The sequence below is a fragment of the Haliotis cracherodii genome, unplaced genomic scaffold, assembly GCF_022045235.1.
Source record: "Haliotis cracherodii isolate W230 unplaced genomic scaffold, xgHalCrac1.p SCAF_12, whole genome shotgun sequence".
Classification (NCBI taxonomy): domain Eukaryota; kingdom Metazoa; phylum Mollusca; class Gastropoda; order Lepetellida; family Haliotidae; genus Haliotis; species Haliotis cracherodii.
Window position 1 is genome coordinate 42559789 of NW_027266267.1, and position 12843 is coordinate 42572631.

At 43.7% G+C, this 12843-nt stretch overlaps 1 protein-coding gene across 1 annotated transcript in view; it reads left to right on the forward strand.

Moving 5' to 3' along the window:
- Positions 1–10713, forward strand: part of LOC139458427 (calpain-9-like) — a 47021-nt gene extending 36308 nt beyond the window's left edge. Inside the window, exons 13-21 of the mRNA XM_071239870.1 lie at positions 1019–1236; positions 2220–2250; positions 3071–3185; positions 4095–4156; positions 5276–5344; positions 5943–6021; positions 7178–7294; positions 8201–8268; positions 9441–10713. Of these exons, the coding sequence (XP_071095971.1) occupies positions 1019–1236; positions 2220–2250; positions 3071–3185; positions 4095–4156; positions 5276–5344; positions 5943–6021; positions 7178–7294; positions 8201–8268; positions 9441–9467 (786 nt within the window). The 3' untranslated portion in view covers positions 9468–10713. The remainder of the gene's footprint in view (positions 1–1018; positions 1237–2219; positions 2251–3070; positions 3186–4094; positions 4157–5275; positions 5345–5942; positions 6022–7177; positions 7295–8200; positions 8269–9440) is intronic.
- Positions 10714–12843: the final 2130 nt, after the last annotated feature.

Here is a 12843-nt window from a genome sequence, read left to right on the forward strand (position 1 = left end):
TGAACTAGAGTGAGTGAGTGAGTTGGGTTTAACGCCGCTTTTAACAGTATTCCAGTTATATTGCGGCGTTTCAGCTTAATGTGAGAGTAAAGCCCGAAGTGATGCAGGTCTCAGACGTTTACCACTTTGGTAAAACCCCAGACCACGGGTATGGTGGTGACAAACCTAGAAACATAATCGGGGCGAACAGGGATTCGAACCCACAACCACAAGTTATGGCGTGCCCAAGGGACGCAACTCTGCACAGCGAATCGCGGTGCCTTAGGCGAGTGGGCCACCCGTGCCCCCGGTTGAACTGGATGGAGTGATTACATACGAAAGATGCATTCAAAATTCAGTTAAATATGAATATGTTGTCGCAAACAAGTTGCAGTACATGTCGTACCCAGGAGATAGCTAATCCTTCCCTTAGCGCACCTGCCCAACGTGTGCAACTTCTTCTTGAGTTGGGGCGGGCGGGTAGCCTAGTGGTTAAAGTGTTCGCTCGTCACGCCGAAGACCCGGGTTCGATTCCCGACATGGGCACAATGTGTGAAGCCCATTTCTGGTGTCCCCCGCCATGATATTGCTGGAATATTGCTAAAAGCGGCGTAAAACCATACTCACTCACTCACTCTTCTTGAGTTCCCTAAACTCCAAATAGTTTCTCAGCGTGTTGTTTCATTTTAGTGAGAGGTTGTAACTTTATTTCTCTTAGAGCTATATATCACAACGAAGAGTATTCAAATAGGCATAACGAAATTTTGAGATTCGAACCCGGATCTACAGCTGACATAGCAACGCCTCAACACGTTATTAAAAGTAACGGTGGTCTTGATGATTATCATTTTCTTAAAACCGACGAGCGCTGATATGATGCTGTCAAATCTGGGATTATAAGCAAGGCAAATCTGAAATTCACACAATGGGCGCATCCTTACGCGCCCAAGGGGCGCTACTCTGCCTAGAGAATTACGATGTCTCACACACCACTGATGTTCATGTTAGTGTACGGCATTTCTTCCTGGTAATATTCCAGTTAAACCTCCCGGACTTCCGCCCCCTAGACGGACAAAAGGCGCCCCGCAATACTCTCCTCTTGACGAAACGCTCGGGGTCCTTCCAGTATTACCGAGAAGTTTGTCGACGCTTTGAGCTGCCACCCGGGACTTACGTCATAATCCCGAGCACGTTTGAGCCTCACGAGGAGAGGAACTTCCTGCTTCGGCTATTTACGGAAAAGAAGGCAGAAAGCGGGTAGGTTGGAATTACCCGTAGAACTGAAATCCATTGAGCACATAGAGAATACTACACTCATTCTCGTTAGATACAATTTTGGCCGAGAGAAAGCGAGGTCAGATACCATATAAAGTTCACGAGTTCGGCCTTGTAGTTGCAAAATGGATGACATCTCCCGATTGTTTTATGAATAGAAAAGTAGTTCCGGTGTGACAGAGGTCACGGTCATCCAATCAAAACGAGTAAAACAAGGTCAACCTTGAACGACACACGCCTGACGTACGGATTTAGTATCTTGCCACCTGTATCTTCACCACGTGGGTAATGAATGTATAATATCAACGTTTATGCAGAGATATAGTTCAGCAATTAATCTTAACATAACCCAGGCCGATGTGTATTTATCTGCGTACTGCTACCGTTGATCGATAGTTAAGGAGTGTATTCTACCAAGAAAGTGCTCGACTCTGATTGGTCAATCAAAGGTTGCAAATGTCAATGACAAGCTTCTGATTAAAACAGCCGACTTGGCGAATACACCCAGCTCCCACTAATAGTGGTATGAAATTAAATATCGCAGCAATAAATTGACATTATGTGTCAATAACACCTTGTACTCCAATTAGGAATCGAACCGGGTCGTCAGCGAGATAAACGAACGCATGATCTACACAACTACCAAGCACTCCTTCTCAGACATAACAAAGCAATGATATTGGAATATTGATTTAGGGTGAAATATTGATTTAGGGTGAAATATTGATTCAGGTTGAAATATTGCGTAAGGATGAAATATTGATTTAGATTTAGGGTGAAATATCGATTTAGGGTGAAATATTGATTTAGGGTGAAATATTGATTCAGGGTGAAATATTGCTTAAGGATGAAATATTGATTTAGATTTAGGGTGAAATATCGATTTAGGGTGAAATATCGATTTAAATGTAGGGTGAAATATTGATTTCGGGAGATTTTATTTATTATTGATCTTTCATCTGCAGAATAATGGACGAGGACCCCGGGCCGGCAACTGTAAGATATATTACCTCCATTCTTCCATATCACTGCCCTTGAAAGCAGAACCCAAGTACATGCGTGCAAGTGGCATATCTTTGACGCAATCCGTTCGTCCACCCTGAAGAACCGGGGTAGCAATAGTCTTCAGCAACCCATGCTTGTCGTAGGAAGCGACTAACGGGATCGGGAAGATAGGCATACTGACTTGGTTGATGCTTGTCATCGTTTCCCAGTTGCGATTGATGTTGCGATTCCTCCTCTTATACATATCGACATGACCCGTGAAGATCCGGGTTAGAATAGGTCTAAAGCAACCCATGCTTGTCGTAAGAGGTGACTAACGGGATCGGGTGATCAGAATCACTGACTTGGTTGATCCATGTCATCGTTTCCCAGTTGGGATTGATGCTCATGATGTCAATCACTGGATTGTCTATTGCAGTTACTTACAGGTCGCCATCATATAAATTGCCAGGCAAAAAAATGCCCTTGCAAATTGGATTTGATAAAAAAATCAAACGGTACTTGTTTGTTTCATTTTAGCTACCATCAAACATGGTTGTGTACTTTGTTTTGGTCGGCAGTTTCGCTGGAATATTGCTGAGTGCGGCGGTACACAACAAACAAACAGACTAACGACGATGTTATGTGACGTCATGAGCACTGTATGACGTCATATCACAGTGGTCTCAATGATGCGTCAGTATGACATTATTTACCACTCGAGAACTACTGAGATGCACATATACAATAGGAACGTTATTACACCAAATCCAAGCATTATGAGTTAGAAAAATATAAAATAACAATAATATTATTATTGCTGTTAACGCAGCCAGTCCAGCCAGTTGAAGACACTACGGTCGATTTATTTGCTAAATACTCCGGAGAAGATGGGCGGATGGACTCGAGAGAATTGGCCAGCTTCCTGAAGGCAATATCGAAAACAGGTACCTCGCTCTGTTCGTTTTTTGAGGGGGCAGGGTGGCCCACTCGTCTAAGGCGCCGCGATTCCCTGTGCAGAGTTGCATCCCTTAGGTACCCCAGAAACCTATGATTGTGGGTTCGAATCCCATACCCGTGCGCGTGGGTTTCACCGAAGTGGTAAACGTCTGAGACCTGCATCACTTCGGGCTTTCCTTCCACATTAAGCTGACACGCAGTGATATAACTGGAATACTGTTAAAAGCGGCGTTAAAAGCCCAACTCACTCAGTGTTGGGCTGATTGGTCTCACTCTACACGCCCGTGTACTTGTTGAATGTCATGTTGACGTTGACACAAGAAAACATGCTGTGTTTATTGCGAACAGCATCAGGAAAACTGCATTTAAATTGTGACCAAATTCCATGGCTCCAACCCGTGAAGATCCGGGATAGAATAGGTCTTCAGCAACCCATGCTTGCCGTAAAAGGCGACTATGCTTGTCGACTGGATCGGGTGGTCAGGCTCGCTGATTCGGTTGACACATGTCATCGTATCCCAGTGCCGTGGATCGATGCTCATGATGTCAATCAGTGAATTGTCTGGTCCAGACTCGATTATTTACAGACCGCCATCATATAGCTGGAATATTGCTGAGTGTGGCGTAAAAACAACAGACCATCAATCCATGGCTCCGACTCTGACCTTATGACCAAGGTGGCACGATTTCGTTCTACTTTCATATTCGCTATATCCCACCTGAAATATTGAATTGATTTTTTTATGTCGGTATTGAAAATGCTGCTTTGGAAAAGATATATGTATCCAAATAGAATTATTTTCATTTCCACTTGGGATAATAATTACGTCGTGCCAAGAATTTGCTAGCCATTGTGGAAGTATATTTCATATAGTAATTTCTTCTTACTTTTCCAGAGTTCACGGACGCACTAAACTTCAGCAGCGAGGCGTGTCGCAGTCTTGTCAGTATGATGGATGTATCCTTGTGACCTTCGTGGTCGTAGAAGATCACGTTTCAAGGCTAATTTTCGCAGTTGCGTCCCTTAGTCCTCTGATCCGCTGCGAGGGCACTGGGCACAGTCGTCTAAGGCGGCGCGATTCGCTGTGCAAAGTTGCGTCCAATGGGTACGCCAGAAACATATGATTGTGGGTTCGAATCCCTGATTATTTGTCTAGGTTTGTCAGCACCATACCCGTGCTCGTGGGTATCACCGAAGTGATGACGTCTGAGACCTGCATCACTTCGGGCTTTCCTCCCACATTAAGCTGACACGCCGTGATATAACTGGAATACTGTTAAAAGCGGCGTAAAACCCAACTCACTCACTCAATAATCCGCTGATCTTAGGTGAGGTGACATAGGGTTTAACATCGCGTTCAAGATTATTGTACTTAAAAAGCGACGTCGATGTACATGCGCGTGCGTGCGTGCGTGCGTGCGTGTGCGTGTGCTGCTGCTTGTACTAGACGGGACAAAATACCGATTTTATAGTGCTGGCCCACTGATATGTCATACCGCAGTTTAACATGAATGAAAAAAGACCGAGCGCCAGGCAGGGTAACATCAAGTACCTTCTTTTATCGTCTTTTGGTATGGCTCGGCCGGGGATCGAACCAACGACATTCCGCTTTCCGGCGAGCTACTGTATCCCCCAGACCACGAAGTGGATCTGCCGACCTTAGCTTTCACCAAATTGATAATATCTTAACCCGGCGTTAGACTTACCTCCTACGTCATCCCAACACGCCCCGAAATAACTGAAATATTCTTCAACCGGCCCTGAAACCAACTCTCCATTTAATATACAATCATATTGATAGTCTGTACCCCAACCACCATAAAACACGTTGTTTCGAATTTCTGATTAAGAGAGCAGTAAACTACGGTTATTACGAACTCATAGGGACCACTAATTTGAGTTCGTATGAACCGTAGTTCGTTACAAGCATATATACCACAAATGGCCGGGAATAAAAGTAAGTTCGTTAAAACCGTGTTCGTTATAAACGGAGTTTACTGCATTTTCATTTGAGTTAACGAGGAGCTCCTGTACAACACGTTTTATCATATACATGTACAACCTTGACAATATCAGCAAAACCAGACTGGGTTCGTGAACTTTGAAGATGTGAAGAAAATGTGGAAGGAGGTGAAGACGTATTCCGTAAGTTTACCCAGTCTTATAGATTTTGCCAAATGGAAAACACTATCACACATGAATATAAGTTTTTTGTTTTCCTAAACATTCAGTAAACAGCAACAACACCGTTATCGCGAATAAAAGTAAACATGCATACACTAGGATGACGGTGCAACACATGTTCCCGACCCGTGAAGCAGAGGCGACTAACGGGATCGGGTGGTCAGGCTCGCTGACCTGGTTTATGCATGCCATCGTATACCAATTGCGTTTATCGATGCTCATGATGTCAATCATTGGATTGTCTGGTTCAGACTCGGTTATTTACAAACTGCCGCCATACAGCTGGAATATTGCTGAGTGCGGTGTTCGCCTGAGATCGATATGTGGTGTATTTCCTGCCAAGGCATTGATTCAATTCTATAGAAGACAGCCTCAAACCCAACTCACTCACTCACTCTGACGGTTCACTAATATACGGTTGCTATGAAATGTAGCTCGCTGTCGTTGTCTAGACGACATGCCTGGCTGTAGACCATGATAGCCTGCTGAACATTGCGAAAAACAAAGATCTGTTTTTAATTATTCTTCTTTAATTAACCGTGTTCTGTTTCATTGGCAGGGCGTATTCAGAAAGTTTGATGCAGACAAAACAGGGAGCATTGACACCTTGGAGCTGGGATCCCTCTTCAACGCATTAGGTAAGTAAAATCTCCCTACACTGTGTGGAACGACTGTTTTTCACCGTACGCAATACCCTGACTGTGTCAAGGCGATGAGCAGTGTTTGGCCACGTACACAATGTTTGAAGTGAGGTATAAAACACTCCCCCAGTACAACCTGGGGGTAGCAGTGGCTGAAATAGAAAGACCAAGGGCGTTAGTTTTACTAAGCAGGCCACTGCTGCCCGAATGGTTTACTATTTCTACCGTGGAGGATGTTTTATCCGACTTATGAACCGTAGAAAGAACATATTAATATTTGTTTTATATTATGTATATAAAAAAGTGCGTTACGAATGTCTAAAGAAGCGCTCCTAAAATATATCTGGCCAGGAAATATACGCTAAACATGGGACCTCCTCATGAAGCAGTTCTGTGGTCTAAGGTTAGAGTACCTGGCAACCGATAAGGAGGTTTGGGGTTTATTCCCCGTCCTCTAAAATAAAACAATCAATTCTTGTTTTCAACTTGAGAGGTGAGGTGAAATGTGGGTTAGCGTCTCGTCCAAGATTGTTGCACTTATATATCTTACACAACAGGTCTTACTTGAACAAAGTAAAATAAACCCGGTCTCACACAACAGGTCTTACTTGAGCGAAGTAAAATAAACCCGGTCTCACACAACTGGTCTTACTTGAGCGAAGTAAAATAAACCCGGTCTCACACAACAGGTCTTACTTGAGCGAAGTAAAATAACCCGGTCTCACACAACTGGTCTTACTTGAGCGAAGTAAAATAAACCCGGTCTCACACAACAGGTCTTACTTGAGCGAAGTAAAATAAACCCGGTCTCACACATCAGGTCTTACTTGAACGAAGTAAAACCTCATACCCGGTCGCACACAACAGGTCTTACTTGAACTGGCGCACGGCTTTGAGGGGTTAAAACAAGGACTGGTCGGCTCGGAGTCAGTATACTGTGTCTGAGTGGGGTATTCATGTTAAACTTCGGCATGGTATCTCAGTTGGCTAGCATCATAAATCGGCATCATAAATCGACTAGTACAAGCAGCCACGCAAACACATGCATGCACGTCGCTATATAAGTGCAATACTCTTGGACGGGATGTTAAACCTCATTTAACCTCTCCTCACCTCCAAATAAAACCAATCTAACGAGCTCTTCATGAATCAGGCTTCCCCCTGAGTCGCAGTGTTCTGACAGCCATGGTGAGGCGTTACGGCGGCCGTGACAACCGCATCATCTTCGAAGACTTCGTCATCGTCATGTCCAAGCTTCTCCTCATGTACGGTAAGTAATGCTAGCAGTCTGACACAGATGCCAGCTTGTTTGTTTGTTGTTTAACGCCGCTCTCAGCAATATTCCAGCTATATGACAGCGGTCTGTAAATAACTGAGTATGGACCAGACAATCCAATGATTGACATCATTAGCATCGATCCACGCAATTGGGATACGATGACATGCATCAACCAAGTCAGCGAGCCTGACCACACGATTCCGTTAGTCGCCTTTTACGGCAAGCAGAGTCACCTTTTACGGCAAGCAGAGTCGCCTTTTACGGCAAGCATGGGTTGCTGAAGGCCTATTCTAACACGGATCTTCACGGGGCGGTACAAGCTCAAATTAATCTAACGAAATCAAAACACCAACCACAGTGGGAAATGTGTTCTTTGTCGATTTGAATATGAGTAGGAAAGTAGCTTTTATTTTAACAGTTAAAGTAGTAAGAGTTGTTTGAATTTGAGACCGCCTCCGTGGTCTAGTGGTAAAGCGTCTGCCCGGAGAACGGAAGGTCCGGGGTCCGATCCCCGGCCGCGTCATACCAAAAGACGTTAAAAGATGGTATTTGTTGTTACCCTGTCTGACGCTCGACATTAAGGGACTCAAACAAGGAATGTTATGCTTTGAGTCAGTATACTGTGTCTGAGTGGGGTATTCATGTTGTCTCAGTGGCATGGTATCTCAGAAAGCTAGCACTATAGATTGGCATTAGTCCGGACTAGTATAAGCAGTCACACAAACACATACACGTGCATGTACGCCGCTATAAAAGTGCAATAATCTTGGACGCGACATTAAACTCCATTTCACCACACCTCATCTTAGACATACATGAAGAGCTCGTAATATGTTCCACGTCAAACACAGATTGGGCATGTCGCTATCAGACAATGAATGTCGGGTTTTTTTCCAGGTATTTTCGTGAAGCACCAGAAAGGTCAGGGAAACAGGGAGGGCGTGGCTGAGTTCACTAGGAATGAGGTAAGCTGAACGTAGAACCTACGCGCCTGTTGTTCTGGTCGTAACCATGAATGAAAACGAATGTTGCTTTACCGCACTCAGCAAGTCACCAGCTGCCTCAGGCGCCCTGTTAATATTCTGGACGAGACAGTCCACTGTCTGAAAACATAGATCTGTATAAGATAACACGGAATCACCAAGTCACTGAGTGGGAACACCAGTTGGTTATTACGACGAACATGGCAACCATACGACCTGTCCTTTCCTCGATCCCCACGGGAACAGTGTTCTATAGACCCAAGAATGAATGAATGAGTATGGTTTAACGCCGCTTTTAGCAATATTCCAGCAATATCACGGCGGAGGACACCAGGGCTTCACACATTGCAGACATGTCGGGAATCGAACTCGGGTCATCTGCGTGACGTATAGAACCAAGACACACCGTGATGGTGACTGGAGGTACTTGTGACACCATACATTTGGAATGGACAGACCATACTAATTTGACATGAATGTTATATAACAACGTATCATAGAACTCCTGCTGATCAAGAGTTAAGGGATGCCCAGTCGTCCAAGGCGCTGCAGTTCGTTGTGCAGAGTTGCGTCCCTTGGGCACGCCAGAAACCTATGATTGTGGGTTCGAAACCCTGCTCGCCCTGATTATGTTTCTATGTTTGCCAGTCACTCTGTCCAATCAAACAGATGTAGTTTATAGTGCAACTTATTGTTTGATATCTAGAATATACCAATTACATCTCTGGGTAAGACCGTCGGTTTCAAATGGAATTTCCGTGCATTTGATCTTATGATCTTAACGTTGCTACAATCGACGCCGCGGCACGTTCGGGGTCGACCATTTAATATTCTAGGGGGTGGGATTGTTTAAAAATAGAATTTGTCAAAAACAAAATGAAAGACATGTCCACGGGCTTTACACAAAACAAAATGAACACCCTGGTTGTCTGAAGTGTGAAATGTGTTCTGTGAGAAAGTTCAAATTCGGCTCCATTCACATACGTTGAATTGAATCGACCACCGAAACAGTGTCCTGCCTCCAACACAAATCCCAGAAGATCAAACGGTGGGCGCCTTACAAGACTTGGCCGATTGTGCCACTATGAAATATAGATTAAACTATTACTAGTTATATCTCAACCAACTGCTGCATATTTATATCCATGTTTCAGTTTCTCATGTACACGATGTTCTGCTGAGATGAAGGTGAAGGTCATGAAGGCTGTGACGTCATACTCAATGCTGCATTATTGGTGCTGATTCTACACTGATTCAAAGACACTAGTTTAATATGAACATAGAGTTAGTTCCCTAACACGGTAGTTGTCTTAGGATTTATCCACCAACTGAATACAAGGAGCAACGGTTTAGTTAAAGTTAATCATAGATTTTGAATGTAATCCGGTAGTCCCTAATGTCACTAAAGAAGGACTATGCTCGATTATGAGATTTTGAATGTATTCCGGTAGTCCCGAATGTCACTAAAGAGGGACTATGCTCGATTATGTGATACCCATGTTCAGTCACTGTCCAGACGTAATAAGTGCTTGAGTTGTAGTATCACATTGTCTTTGTATAATTGGGGAAATCATGCGTAGCTTGTGGACATCCTGTAATATGAGTTGGTAGACTCAAGGCTTCAGGAACTTGATTGGGCTGCAAATCTCCCGTGCCTTGTCCCCCTTTAACATTAACGAAACATGCTCATTGTTGAAAGCGCTATATGTTGTCTCGGGTCAATATGGCCATGGCTGGAACATTATTGTCTCTCGTTTTGTGTTTTAAGGGTTTCAGTGTTCATTCATTTCTCGAGTTTTGAATACAAAATACAAGTTGAAGTCGATTTGCCACCAAAAGCGAATGCGTTAAGTTGAAAATGAAGATTACAGAAATGTACATCAAATAATGTTCAAACATATTGCCGCCTAACGCAGTATTTAAGACATATGGATAGTGGGCCATGTCAGCTGGTGGATAGTGGACATGTCAGCTGTCGGATGGTCGAGATATCACCTGATGGATAGTGAACATATCAGATGGTGGACAGTGGACATATCATCTGGTGGATAGTGATACATGTCAGCTGGTGGATAGTGGACATGTCATCTGGTGGATAGTGAGACATAGCAGATGGTGGATAGTGGACATAACAGCTGGTGGATAGTGAGACATGTCAGTTGGTGGATAGTGGACATGTCATCTGGTGGATTGTGGACATAGCAGCTGGTGGATAGTGACATGTCAGCTAGTGGATAGTGGGCATAGCAGCTGGTGGATAGTGGACATAGCAGCTGGTGGATAGTGAGACATGTCAGCTAGTGGATAGTGGACATAGCAGCTGGTGGATAGTGGACATAGCAGCTGGTTGATAGTGAGGCATGTCAGCTAGTGGATAGTGGACATAGCAGCTGGTGGATAGTGGACATAACTGCTGGAGGATAGTGAGACATGTCATCTGGTGGATTTTAGACATAGTAGCTTGCGGATAGTGAGACATAGCAGATAGTGGATAGTGGACATATCAGCTGGTTGATAGTGAGACATGTCAGCTGGTGGATAGTGGACATGTCATCTGGTGGATAGTGGACATGTCAGCTAGTGGATATACAGACGTGGGAAACCCCGGGTTCGATTCCCTACATGGGTACAGTGTGTGGAGCCCATTGTAGGCGCACCAACCGTGATGCTGCTGAAATATTGCTGATGGCGTCGTGAATCCTGACTCACTCACTCAATTGCGTTTTACATAAATCAGGGGATTGTGACCCACTACGACTGGCGGTGAAGTACACGGTGTTAAAAGGGCATGATGGTCCACGTGGAAATCTTAATTTTTAAAGTTACAGAAAATATAATAAATAGGATAACAACTACCTATTTATCTTTTTATCACTTGCCAGTTTTGAACATATGGTCAGGCACAAACGTATTGCCCAAATGAACACTTCTGAAGAATTTCAGAAGAATATCAAAAGGTACTGGGAAGTTATTAAATAATTCAGTTTCAGTTGATCAAAAGAGACTTTATATCCTGACCCTTCTAATTCTATTGGCCATTATCGGTTCGCCCCGATTATTTTTCTAGGTTTGTCAGCACCATACCCGTGCTCATGGGTTTAACCGAAATGGTAAACGTCTGAGACCTGCATCACTTCCAACTCACTCACTCATACACTATTGGCCATTATACCTGTTCTGTTGTATAGATGTGTGATTGGATAACTAATAAAAGAGAGCACGTGTTTGATACACCAGACACAGATTGCCCGCTCGGCAGAAGTGTCACAGACACTCATTGAAGACTCCTCAGGGCCACAGGGACTCACTGCCATTTCGTGTTCAGTATTGTTTTTAACATATTTACTATACAGATATATTTATTTAGTATCATGTTCTACAACGTGTAGGTATTTGTCCCCTTGGAAACAATGATAATCACGTGGGTATCATACTAGTTATACTTATTCATGTTTGCAGATATTGATCTGACGATATATCTGTAAATGATTGAATTCATTATTAAAAGAGGAATCGTCTTCATTCGTTTATATCTTTGTTGATCATAAACATGGAATCAACTCACACGCAGATGCCTTTTCTGAGCAGTAAAGCTGGGATTCATTACAAATAACTAACTATCCGTGAAGATCCCGGTTAGAATAGCTCCACAGCAACTCTTGCTTGCTGTAAGAGGTGACTATACCTGTCGTAAGAGGCGACAATCAGGGTCGTGTGGTCAAGCTCTCTGACTTGGTTGATGCATGTCATCGTATCACAATTGCATGGATCGATGCTCATGATGTCAATCATTAGATTGTCTGGTCCATACCCGATTATTTACAGACCGCCGTCATATAGCTGTAATATTGCTGCGTGCGGCGTTAAACAACAAACAGACAGCGACAAACAGCTTCTGCACAGGGATATTGCAACCCCGCCGACTGTTGTGAGATACAGCCGCAGTACAGGGATATAGCAACCCTACTGACTGAAGTTGAAAACAGCTGCAACACAGGGATATAGCAACCCTACTGACTGTTGTGGAAAACAGCTGGAGCACAGGGATATAGCAACCCTACTGACTGTAGTGGAAAACAGCTTCAGCACAGGGATATAGCAACCCTACTGACTGTTGTGGAAAACAGCTGCAGCACAGGGATATAGCAACCCTACTGACTGTTGTGGAAAACAGCTGGAGCACAGGGATATAGCAACCCTACTGGCTGTAGTGGAAAACAGCTTCAGCACACGGAAATAGCAACCCTACTGACTATAGTGGAAAACAGATTTAGCACAGGGATATAGCAACCCTCCTGATGGTAGTGGAAAACAGCTTCAGCACAGGAATATAGCAACCCTACTGACTATAGTGGAAAATAGATTCTGTACAGGAATATAGCAACCCTACTGACTGTTCTTCTCTATAGTAGATAGATCTATAGGCCCTATCGCCAATTCAGAAAACAAGCAAGACTGAAGACTGTAATTCAAGTTTATATCAAAGTTCAGTTCATATTTCATAGCGTGTTGAAGTCTCACTTGTGACAGATTGACTGCAATAAATAAGAAAATATA